Source organism: Stegostoma tigrinum, chromosome 15 (assembly GCF_030684315.1).
Source record: "Stegostoma tigrinum isolate sSteTig4 chromosome 15, sSteTig4.hap1, whole genome shotgun sequence".
Lineage (NCBI taxonomy): Eukaryota > Metazoa > Chordata > Chondrichthyes > Orectolobiformes > Stegostomatidae > Stegostoma > Stegostoma tigrinum.
This window is the reverse complement of record NC_081368.1, coordinates 16,127,931-16,140,403: the sequence shown is the minus strand read 5'-3', so window position 1 is coordinate 16,140,403 and position 12,473 is coordinate 16,127,931. Positions and strand designations below refer to the sequence as shown.

At 39.9% G+C, this 12,473-nt stretch overlaps 2 protein-coding genes across 5 annotated transcripts in view; one reads left to right on the top strand and one right to left on the bottom strand.

Moving 5' to 3' along the window:
• Window positions 1-11,908, top strand: part of nkap (NFKB activating protein) — a 27,481-nt gene extending 15,573 nt beyond the window's left edge. For both annotated transcript variants that reach the window (XM_048544712.2, XM_048544711.2), the window contains exons 6-10: window positions 757-799; window positions 5,021-5,130; window positions 6,236-6,314; window positions 8,088-8,237; window positions 10,600-11,908. In XM_048544712.2, coding sequence (XP_048400669.1) covers window positions 757-799; window positions 5,021-5,130; window positions 6,236-6,314; window positions 8,088-8,237; window positions 10,600-10,774 — 557 coding nt within the window. In that variant the 3' untranslated portion in view covers window positions 10,775-11,908. The remainder of the gene's footprint in view (window positions 1-756; window positions 800-5,020; window positions 5,131-6,235; window positions 6,315-8,087; window positions 8,238-10,599) is intronic.
• akap14 (A-kinase anchoring protein 14) overlaps window positions 11,859-12,473 on the bottom strand; it is a 13,040-nt gene continuing 12,425 nt past the window's right edge. For 2 of the 3 annotated variants that reach the window (XM_048544715.2, XM_048544713.2), the window contains one exon: window positions 11,859-12,133. In XM_048544715.2, the coding sequence (XP_048400672.1) occupies window positions 11,941-12,133 (193 nt within the window). In that variant the 3' untranslated portion in view covers window positions 11,859-11,940. The remainder of the gene's footprint in view (window positions 12,134-12,473) is intronic. The other variant, XM_048544714.2, reaches the window with a different exon arrangement.

The window sequence follows — 12,473 nt, the reverse complement described above, 5'->3', positions numbered from 1 at the left end:
GGAAGTGCCCTGCATTATTATTATTATTATTATAAGAAATTTAGAAAAAAATGTTTCTCTAAGAAGGCACTTTGCAATAGTGATCACCTTATTTGTAAGTTATTACATATGGAAGCACTTTTGGACAGCCTAGGACTGTGAATAGTTTCGATACAAATACCACTTAATTGGTTCTTTCTACTATAATAGTGCACATAGAGATTTAATTCTGTACGCACAGACTTTTGTGAGCTGGTGTATCAAGAAGATCAAGAATTCAGTAGAAAATGAGGTTGTAATAAAATGCTGCAAAAACTGGGCATCAAAAAGCCAATTTTACTGGGTTAGATTTGTATCTCCATTTTTGTGTATCTCCCTTTATTCTGTTGTGATAAATGATATGTTTTATGAATTAAGGCCAATGGCCTGCATTTTGTTTTGCTAAATATTTGAATAATTTTATGGCATAGTTTTAAAGTCAGTGGAGGTCGATAAAGGGGAGACGTCAGAAGTAGGTTCTTTACTCTGGGAGGGGCGTGGAATGTATTGACGTAGAGGGTAGTGGAGTCGGCCTCATTGGGGCATTTAAGCGGCCATCAGGTAAGCATATGGATGATAGAATAAGGTAGGGATGGAGGTAAGATAGACCTCAGGTTTAGGATAAAGATTTGGCACAACATCGTGGGCTGAAGGGCCTAAACTGTGCTGTACTGTTCTATGTTCTAATAATTATCCTGATTTTTGAACTTTATTTATTATTTATGATATCTTTTTCAGATCAAGACAAGAAGAAAAAGAAGAAAAAGAAATCCCACAAAAAGTAACATATTTAGTTTGTCATAGAGTCATAGTCATTGTCTGCTTAAGCAAATGCATGTTAACCTGTTTTACATTTAATTCCTTGTTGATCAACACTGGGGTAAGGATAAATTGTACAAGAGGGACGGGTTTGCATCTTAATAGGTGGGGGACCAGCATTCTGGCAGGAAGGTTTGCCACTGCAACACAGGTGTGTTTAAACGAAGTAGTGGGGAAGAGGGGCCAAACTGGAAATTTAAGAATGAAGTTAAAGGGAAAGTGAGAATAAGAGAAGTTAAGAAAGACAACAGAATCAATGGAGCAGAAAACTTAAGAAGGGATCGTACAGTATGGCCAAGTGAAATAGGGATTGATAGGAAATGTGAGGGGAGAAACAAATTAAAAATATTATATATGAATGCACAAAGCATAAGAAATAAAGTGGATGAGCTTGAGGCTTAGTTGGAAATTGGCAAGTACAATGTTGTGGGGATAACAGAGATGTGGCTTCATGTGGACAGGGCCTGGGAAATGAATATTCAAGGCTATACGTGCTATCGAAAGGACTGACTGGTGGGCAGAGGGGGTGGGGTGGCCCTGTTGGTGAGGAATGATATTCAGTCCCTTGCGAGGGGGGGACATAGAATCAGGAGATGTAGAGTCAGTATGGATAGAGCTGAGAACTTCAAGGGTAGAAAGACCCTAATGGGAGTTACCTACAGGCCCCCAAACAGTAGTCAGGATGTAGGGTGCAAGTTGAATCAAGAGTTGAAATTGGCCTGTTGCAAAGGTATCACTACAGTTGTTATGGGAGATTTCAACATGCGGGTAGACTGGGAGAATCAGGATGGTACTGGACCCCAAGAAAGGGAGTTTGTGGAGTGCCTCCGAGATGGATTCTTAGAACAGCTTGTACTGGAGCCTACCAGGGAGGAGGCAATTCTGGATCTGGTGTTGTGCAATGAACCGGATTTGATCAGGGACCTCAAAGAAAAGGAGCCATTAGGAGGTAGTGACCATAACTTGATAAGTTTTAATCTGCAGTTTGAGAGGGAGAAGGGAGAATTGGAAGTGTCAGTATTGCAGTTGAATAAAGGGAACTATGGAGCTATGAGGGAGGAGCTGGCCAAAGTTCAAAGGTACAATACCCTAGCGTGGATGGCAGTGGAACAACAATGGCAGGTATTTCTGGATATAACGCAGAAGGTGCATGATCAGCTCATTCGAAAGAGGAAGAAGGATCCTAAGGGGAGTCAGGGCGGCCGTGGCTGACGAGGGAAGTTAAGGACAGTATAAAGATAAAGGAGAAGAAGTATAACATAGCAAAGATGAGCAGGAAGCCGGAGGACTGGGAAGCTTTTAAAGAGCAACAGAAGATAACTAAAAAGGCAGTGCACAGAGAAAAAATGAGCTATGAAGGAAAACTGGCCAAAAATATAAAGGAGGATAGTTCAAGCTTCTTTAGGTATGTGAAAAGAAAAAAAATGGTTAAGACTAAAATTGGGCCCTTGAAATCAGAAACGGGTGAATTTATTATGGGGAATAAGGAAATGGCAGAAGAGTTAAATAGGTACTTTGGATCTGTCTTCACTAGGGAAGACACAAGCAATCTCCCAGATGTAATAGTGGCTGAAGGACCTAGGGTAATGGACGAACTGAAGGGAACTTATATTTGGCATAGACTGTTAGGTCTGAAGGCTGATAAGTCCCCGGGACCTGATGGTCTGCATCCCAGGGTACTTATGGAGGTAGCTCTAGAAATCATGGACGCGTTGGTAATCATTTTCCAATGTTCGATAGATTCAGGATCAGTTCCTGCAGTTTGGAGGGTGGCTAATGTTGTCCCACTTTTCAAGAAAGGTGGGAGAGAGAAAACAGGAAATTATAGACCGGTTAGCCTGATGTCGGTGGTGGGAAAGATGCTGGAGTCAATTATAAAAGATGAAATTACAACTCATTTGGATAGCAGTAACAGAATAGGTTTTACGAAGGGGAAATCGTGCTTGACTAATCTTCTGGAATTTTTTGAGGATGTATCTATGAAGATGGACAAGGGAGAACCAGTGGATATGGTGTACCTGGACTTTCAGAAACCCTTTGATAAATTCCCACATAGGAGATTGGTGAGCAAAATACTGACTTGGATTGAAAACTGGCTGGCTGACAGGAAGCAAAGAGTAGTGATAAACGGGTCCTTTTCGGAATGGCAGGCGGTGACCAGTGGGGTTCCACAAGGTTCGGTGCTGGGACCGCAGCTATTTACAATATACATTCATGATATAGATGAAGGCATTAAAAGTAATATTAGCAAATTTGCTGATGACACAAAGCTGGGTGGCAGTGTGAAATGTAAGGAGGATGTTATAAGAATACAGGGTGACTTGGACAGGCTAAGTGAGTGGACGGATGCATGGCAGATGCAGTTTAATGTGGATAAATGTGTGGTTATCCACTGTGGCAAGAACAGGAAGGCAGATTACTATCTCAATGGAGTCAAGTTAGGTAAAGGGGAAGTACAACGAGATCTAGGTGTTCTTGTACATCAGTCAATGAAAGCAAGCAAGCATGCAGGTACAGCAGGCAGTGAAGATAGCTAATAGCATGCTGGCCTTCATAACAAGAGGAATTAAGTATAGGAGCAAAGAGGTCCTTCTGCAGCTGTACAGGGCCCTGGTGAGACCGTACCTGGAGTACTGTGTGCAGTTGTGGTCTCCAGATTTGAGGAAGGACATTCTTGCTATTGAGGGAGTGCAGCGTAGGTTCACGAGGTCAATTCCCGGAATGGCGGGACTATCATATGTTGAAAGATTGGAGCGACTGGGCTTGTACCCACTTGAGTTTAGAAGGATGAGAGGGGATCTGATTTGAGACGTATAAGATTATTAAGGGATTGGACACACTGGAGGCAGGAAGCATGTTTCCGCTGATGGGTGAGTCCGGAACCAGAGGACACAGTTTAAAAATAAGGGGTAGGCCATTTAGAACAGAGTTGAGGAAAAACTTCTTCACCCAGAGAGTGGTGGATATATGGAATGCTCTGCCCCAGAAGGCAGTGGAGGCCAACTGTCTGGATACTTTCAAGGAAGAGATGGATAGAGCTCTTAAAGATAGTGGAATCAAGGGTTATGGGGATAAGGCAGGAACAGGATACTGATTGTGGATGATCAGCCATGATCATAATGAATGATGGTGCTGGCTTGAAGGGCTAAATGGCCTACTCCAGCATCTATTGTCAATAGATACTGCATCTTTCTTCTGTTTTTCATAGTGTGCAGTGAAGTAACAATGTTTAATTTTTGTATAATTTCTTGAAATAAGAAGCTCTGGCAAACAAATTTACTTTTTAAGACAGAAATTCCTAACAACTTAGGATTAGAAGGAAAATTTGTAAGTCTTTCAGGTTCTAGTCACCGAATTTTAGGGTGATCGACAAGTTAGAATTCCTTTTTGACCAGAGTTAGAATTTCTAATCCAATACCGGTGTCGGTAATTCAAAGTAAATTCTTTTAAGCAAAACTCTAAGTAGGTTCTATCGGAATCTTTCCATAGTAAGGATGTTGCTAAATTTGAGAGGGTTCAGAAAAGATTTACAAGAATGTTGCCAGGGCTGAGGTTTTGAGCAATAGGGAGAGGCTGAATAGGATAGGGCACTTTTTTTTCCTGGAATGTCAAAGGTTGAGGGGTCACCTTACAGAGGTTTATAAAATCATGAGGGTCATTGATTGGGTCTTTCTTCCTTGGATGGCAGTGTCCAAAATTAGAGAGTATAGATTTATGGTAGGAAGGGAAAGATTTACATAGGACATGATGAGGGGTAACTTTTTCACGCTGAGGGTGGTGCACATTTGGAATGAGCTGCCTGAGGAACTGTTGGAGGCGGACACAATTACAACATTTAAAAGGTATTTGGATGGGTATATGAATGGAAAGGGCTTTGGGCCAAACGCTGCCAAATGGGACAAAGTCAGATTGGTAGATAATAAAATGTGAGGCTGGATGAACACAGCAGGCCCAGCAGCATCTCAGGAGCACAAAAGCTGACGTTTCGGGCCTAGACCCTTCGGGCTGTCTGGTCGGCACAGACAAGTCCAACCAAAGGGTCTGTTTCTCTGTTGCACAACCCGATTAAGTCCCCTACCCATCAACCACCCCACCCTTAACTCCCCCAAATCTTTTTAACTTGAAGAACTATGATGAGGAAGAGACAACAAAGTGGGTTTTGTTTTTAATTCTTACTTAACAGGAAGAAGCCAAAGAAACTGAAAAAGAACAAAAAGAAGACATCCGAATCTAGCAGTGGAGAGTCTGAAGAAGAAAATGCAAATAATGAAGCTGTCTGGGTAGAAAAAACAAGTAAGTTTTTAATTGAAGATAATAAAATGTGAGGCTGGATGAACACAGCAGGCCCAGCAGCATCTCAGGAGCACAAAAGCTGACGTTTCGGGCCTAGACCCTTCATCAGAGAGGGGGATGGGGTGAAGGTTCTGGAATAAATAGGGAGAGAGGGGGAGGCGGACCGAAGATGGAGAGAAAAGAAGATAGGTGGAGAGGAGAGTATAGGTGGGGAGGTAGGGAGGGGATAGGTCAGTCCAGGGAAAACGGACAGATCAAGGAGGTGGGATGAGGTTAGTAGGTAGGAGATGGAGGTGTGGCTTGGGGTGGGAGTAAGGGATGGGTGAGAGGAAGAACAGGTTAGGGAGGCAGAGACAGGCTGGACTGGTTTTGGGATGCAGTGGGGGGAGGGGACGAACTGGGCTGGTTTTGGGATGCGGTGGGGGAAGGGGAGATTTTGAAGTTGGCGAAGTCCACGTTGATACCATTGGGCTGCAGGGTTCCCAAGCGGAATATGAGTTGCTGTTCCTGCAACCTTCGTGTGGCATCATTGTGGCACTGCAGGAGGCCCATGACGGACATGTCATCTAAAGAATGGGAGGGGGAGTGGAAATGGTTTGCGACTGGGAGGTGCAGTTATTTGTTGCGAACCGAGCGGAGGCGTTCTGCAAAGCGGTCCCCAAGCCTCCGCTTGGTTTCCGCAATGTAGAGGAAGCCACACCGGGTACAATGGATACAGTATACCATGTTGGCAGATGTGCAGGTGAACCTCTGCTTAATATGGAAAGTCATCTTGGGGCCTGGGATAGGGGTGAGGGAGGAGTTGTGGGGGCAAGTGTAGCATTTCCTGCGGTTGCAGGAAGTTTTTAATTAATCTAGACAGGTCCAATTAAAGTCTTTCAAAAGTCCTCCTTTACATTAATAATCATTTTAATTTTGACTTAAGTTATATTCTTTGCATTTCATATTTATTTAAATAAATATGCTGAACTTCATAAAATCAACTGTATTTCCTAACCTTGATTTGCAGAAGTTAACCATACAGTTTAATTTACTAGCTTCCGCATAGCTTAAAAGAGCACATAGTCATCACAAAATTGATTATAAATATATTTTCACTGTGAAGGTGCACACAATAGAGTGGTTCTGGTCGGGCCCGAAGCTCCCATGCAACAGTCTGCACAAGATGATGACAAACCTTTGAAGTAAGCAACCTTTCTTTTGAGTGAAATTTAACCACCGTTCATCAGCTTTTCATGTGAACATATGAATCAGGAACAGGAGTGGGCCTTTAGCCCATCAAAACTGTTTTGCTATTCCATAAGATTGTGGTTGATCTGCTTGCAACCTCAAATCCACATCAATGCTTATCCCTAACAGCCTTTCAACTCCTTGTTTAACAAGAATCTCTCTACCTCTGCATTAAAAATATTCAAGCACTGTTTCTACCATCTTTTCAAGGAGAGAGAGTTCCGAACATTCATAACCCTTGGAAAGAAAAGTTTGCTACATCTTTGTTTTAAACGGAAGCTTCCAGATTTTTTTTAATGACAGTGACCCCTAGAACTAGATTCTCTCAAACAATTAATCATCCTCTTTAGATCTACCCTGTCAAGACCCCTCAGGATTTTATACATTTCAACCAAGTCACCTCTTCCTCTTCTTGATTCCAGCCTGTTCAACTTTTCCTTATAAGGCAACACATCCATTGTGGTTATTTGTCTAATAAACCTTCTCTGAACCTCCTCAAATGCATTTATATTCTTCCTTGAATAAGAAGACCAATACTGTGTACACGACTCTAAATGAATATCTTTCATCTTCATCCGATCCTTATTAAAACAACAAACCTCATGAGTGAGTTTTATTCAGCATAAATAATTTAAATGGTCTAGTGCTGTTGCTATGTATGTTACCATCAGGAGAGATCAGCTGGCTCCACACGTGGCAAAGGTCTAATTTGCTTTGGTAACAGTTCAGAGGAGTTCTACTAGATTAATACCCGGAATGAGTGGGTTGCCATGTTTAGGATAGGGTTCGGCAGGCTGGGATCGTTTCTGCTGGAGTTTAGAAGAGTGAGGGATGACTTGATTGAAGTGTATAAAATCCTTAATAGCCTTGACTGATAGATGTGGAAAGGACATTTTCTCCTTTTGGATGAGTCCAGAACTAGGGAGGACTGTTTTAAGATCAAAGTTGCCTTTTTAGGATAGCAGTAAAGATAATTTCTTTTCTCTGAGGGTTGTATGATTTTGGATGCTGCTGATCTATGTTACTGAAGCCATTGGAAGTGGGATCAGCAAATATTTTTAAGGCAGTGACAGGCTGACTCTCTTGTCTAACAATAGTTAGCAAAGTGGAATTCAGAACAAACAGATCAGCCGATGAATTTATTGAATTATTAAGCAGGCAGAAGGGGCTGAATTGCCTATTTGGGCTCCTATTTCATATGTTCATATGTATTAGGATCTTCCAATTCTGATAGCTAATGGCATATTGAATGCTTAGACACATATTGAGTAACGTTGAATGATCTGTCAGAAAGCAACCTTCAAGACATAAATGTCATTGACACAGTTGTTGGTTAATCAGTTGAGTTTCAGTTTCATTGCTCAAATCCTTTGATTAGACACCTGATTAATCAATCTCATATCTCCAATATGTGTTTGATAGACTTTTATTAAACATGGGTATTGAGGATTGTGGAGCTCAATTGCAATAATGGAATTGAGATCCTGAACAGCCATTGAATGTGAGAATTGATAAAAGGTGCTAAATTCCCTACTCCTGTCCCTTTTCCTCTTTAGTTAATTAATAGATATGCCATTCATATCTGAACAAAATCTTCCTACAACCTTGTTTTCAATGTATGAAAAGTTAAGATATTTCCAAGTGAAAGTAGTTGTGTAACATATTGCATGTCTGTTTTGTGAAGCATTGCTGTATTGCTAATATACTTAATTGTCCTTGTCTTCAAGTTACGGTCATGCTCTGCTTCCCGGTGAAGGTGCTGCCATGGCTGAGTACGTGAAAGCTGGGAAGCGTATTCCAAGAAGAGGTGAAATTGGTCTGACAAGTGAGCAGATTGCTGCCTTTGAACAGTCTGGTTATGTCATGAGTGGCAGCAGGTAAGAATAAGATCCCCCAGAGAAGTTGAGAATAATGTTTTAAATCTCTGAAGCAAGAAAAGGGTGTCTGATGCACAGTTACCAGTCCGGCTTTTTGTTTTAAGTATTTTCCCCAAGTAAAACAAGAATAAAACTGGCCCCTCCGATTTTTACCTTAGAAAAACTGCTATTTAGCATAAAGATTTTGGTGCCAGACTCTCAACAGAAGACATTAAGTCCATGTAAGTGGACAAGTTTTAAGATCTGATATGGTGTACAAATATTATGCAAATAGGTGACAGATTAGTGAAAGACCTTATAAATGAACTGCGGTATAACTGAGATGCAAACCAGTACCTAACTAGTTGTTAAAGTAAGTAGTAAGGCAAAACCAGTTAGGAAGTTCGCATGTTGCGTCTTCAATCTATAACTGATTTCAGAATCATTGGTCAATGAAGAGGATCTTTAGTTGACCTTGACACGTCTGCCTTGGTATAGAAGTTAATGCAGAGTTTTTGCTCCAGTCAGAAATGTTCACCTCCAGACACTAGATAAAATGAGGATTCTGTTTAATTATGATTTCCCCTGAGATCTCATTGTTGGAGACCATCTTTGCTTCAGCTCACACATGTTCAACACTCATTTGGAGGAGGCAGCAAAGGACAGCTATGCCCATGAAAACCACAAGCTTGCACAAAGGAGAGAACAAGGACTGGAGAAAGGGTTTCAAAAAAGGTGTTGTGGAAAGCTTCTCATAGGGACCTGAAGTAACGAAGGTCTCGGTAATAGTTTTTCACTAAATTTGCCTAAATTGGCAAATCAGTAGCCAGCTTGGTTTTGATTTTTCTTTTCCCCCTGATGATTATGGTAACTGTGGCAGGCTTTGGTTTTAAACTAAGTCATATAGATGCTATCCATTTAAGGCTTCAGGATTACAGATTTGTGTAATACCAATGTAAACTATGAACAAAATTAGGAGCTTTGATCAGCTATTCTACTAATGGTGGGGGAAAAAGACTGTGGCAGATGGAAAAATAATTGGAGAAGTACAAAGTTATCTACATTCGTAGAACGGTTAGAAAATGAGACTTTTTTGTAGCGAGTGTGTAAAAAATTTAGATATTCAGAGGAATCTGGGCATCCTTGTCTATGAAGCAGAACTTCAACATGCAGGCATAGAGCAATCTGGAAAGCTCATGGTATTTTGCTTGTTATTACAAAAGGATTGTAGGATCGGAGTAAAGAAATTTTACTGCAATTGTCAAGAGCCTTGGCGAGACTGCATCTGGTTTCAGTATCCTTGCTTAAAGAAGACTGTTCTTATTTTAGAATAAGTCTAGCAAGAGTTCACTGGATTGATTACTGGAATGAAGGGCTTATTCATTCATATGAGGAGAGGTTGAATAGAGTAAGATGTAAAGTTGCTATAATCCTACAGGACTGTGGGGGCTGCAGGTACATATACAGTGCTGTTGGGGAGTTTGACAATTTTGATCTATTGAGAGTAAAGAAACAGTCAAGTTGTTCCATGTCAGAATGATGTGTGGCTTGGAGGAGAATCTCCAGTTGGACATATTCCCATGGTCTGCCATCCTTGTCCTCCTGGATGGTAAAGGTAGTGGTGTTGTTTGGTATTCTCTTAGGACCATTGATGAGTTGCTGCAGCGCATCTTGTAGATGGTACATACTGCTGCCGCTTTGCATCAGTAGTGGAGGGAGTAATCATTACGTGGACTCCTGTATGGTATTCATCATCTTGTGTGTTGATGGAGCTGCATTCTTTCAGGCAAGTGGAAAATATTCTATCACATGAATGATTCTTGCTGAGATGGTGCATAGGCTTTAATTTCTCGCAATAGAATTCCCAGTCGCTGACCTGCCCTTGTAACCACAGAATTTAGGTAGCTGATCCAGTTCTGTTTCTGGTCAATCAAGTTGATGATACATGGATTTTCAATGACGGTAATGCCATCAAATGTCAAAGGGAGTTTTGGATGATTTTTGCCTATGACATGTGCTGTTACTTCATTCAGAAACAGCAGTTTTTAGGGGTATTTTAAAACAGATATAATTAAAATTAAAATAACTCTTGTTTTGCAATGGACATGGTACATTGCATTATAAATGGTTGACACAAAATTATTGATTCAGTCAAAAATGTGTGTGTGTAACATACATGATAGTTTAGAATATTAGATGGAAGACTGAAGGATAAAACTAAACATGACCCAGAATGTAGACATTTTCAAACTAGAAAATAACTACACCTCAAAATCTATCTTTCTAAACTGCTACGTTGTTCTTTAAGTCCACAGAGATCTGATCCCGATGTTGGGTTTATGTAATTAACTTCTGACTTGAGTTTAAATATTTTTGTGTGCAGACATCGGCGTATGGAGGCTGTGCGTTTACGGAAAGAGAACCAGATTTACAGTGCAGATGAGAAGAGAGCTTTGGCTTCATTTAACAAGGAGGAACGTCTGAAGAGGGAAAACAAGATTCTGTCTGGCTTCAGGGAAATGGTTCACAGAAAAACCAAAGGAAAGGAAGAAAAATAGAGACTCTTTTAAACTCTTTGGTAATGTGTTTAAAACCAGAAATTGGTTAAATGCACAGCAGGTCAATTGAATAAGAGGCAACTGTTTCAGATGTGTGATTGAGATATTAATATATATTTGCTTTTAGAAGCTAAATGACTTGCTATGTGTTTCTACCCAATTTATTTCCATTTTCAGAATTTTATAATTTTTCTTTTTAAAATTTTGGTGTATAATTGAGCCATGGATGTTATAAATTCATTCTGTCTTTGTTATATTAGTTGGTTTAAAATTTAATGTTCACTTTGAGTACTTAACAGATTTCTACATTTTTATAAAATAACTTCAGTGAATTACAAACTTGCTGAAAATTATGATAAAATTATTAATACGTTGTTTGACAGATTATCTTTCGTTTGTATTACATTCAAATCAATTAGTCCAAGGAAAGAAGAATCTGACCATAGATTGTACAAGGGACAAAGTTAAACTTGTGACCATGTCACAAAAATAGATAATCTGAAGATTTGAAGATTCACATTGCTTTGCTATGGCCCAGAAGGTTAAACTTATGATGTTAGGTGGTTATTGACATTTGGAAAATACAAGAGAATTCCTCAGTGTTTCCCCTCTAAATTATCTAAATCTCTGCTAACATTTATTTGTGGCTTCCCAAACTTTGCAAAGTCTGGGCAGAAGGCTCAATGAAGCAATCAGCTTTCTCTATAATTAATCCACTGACACTGACAGCAACTTTGACAGTCTGCATATACGCAGCATTCCTGTTGGTGTGTCTGCAGTTCTCTAAGAGGGTGTATTGTCAAATTGTTCCCTAAAGTGCAATCCATAAATTAATACAGTGGATTGATGAAAATCCAAATATTTACATTGTTGGTCTTGTTGCAAAAAGCCCTGAATATATTTGTTGAATAAGTTGTTACTGGGCTTTGAACAATGTACCAATTTCATTGTTAATGTTGAACACCACAACTGGCCCTGAAAAAACTAATTTTATATTTGAGTGGCAAATTTCTCCACTATTATAACATTTCATACTTTTAAAACATCTTAAGATTTGTTTGGCTTATACTTAATCCAGAGTTAAATCAATCACTTATATGATTATTAAAAAATAAAGTGTGTTTAACTTCCCAATTTGCTTTGTGTGAATACTTACATGTGATTGGCTACTTTCCTATGTATGTCTGGGGCTTTCCCATTGAGTTGGCCCGAATTGTCACTCCATTTAAGCAGATAGGAAATATCTGCATTGCAGAGATCACTGGATCTTTGTGAGCGGTTTTCCTTCCGGTCAACAGTGCATGTTGCTGTTTCTCCATATACAGAAAATCCAGCCCAACAATCCCCATGTGAAGTATACTGGAGTTAATGACAGAGAATTGGAAATGTTCAGTTCTTCTTCCCATTACCTTCTATCACCAAACAAACTAAGTTTATCTCCCAAGTAAACGTTCAATTTGGATTTTTTCCCATCAATTCTGATGCCTTCACTCCCATATTTATTGAAACAGCAACAGTGGAAGCAAGTTTATTGAGCTTCTGGATGAAAATTAATATTTTACTTAAAAATTCTTGTTGAGTTTTGAAGAATCATGCAATGTGAAAAGTAATTCTGCTGAATCAAATAGATGGCTCTAGAAGACCAAAACGTGTTGGTTTTAATTCCTAACTATGCTGAGCTAACAGGGGCACCAGCATT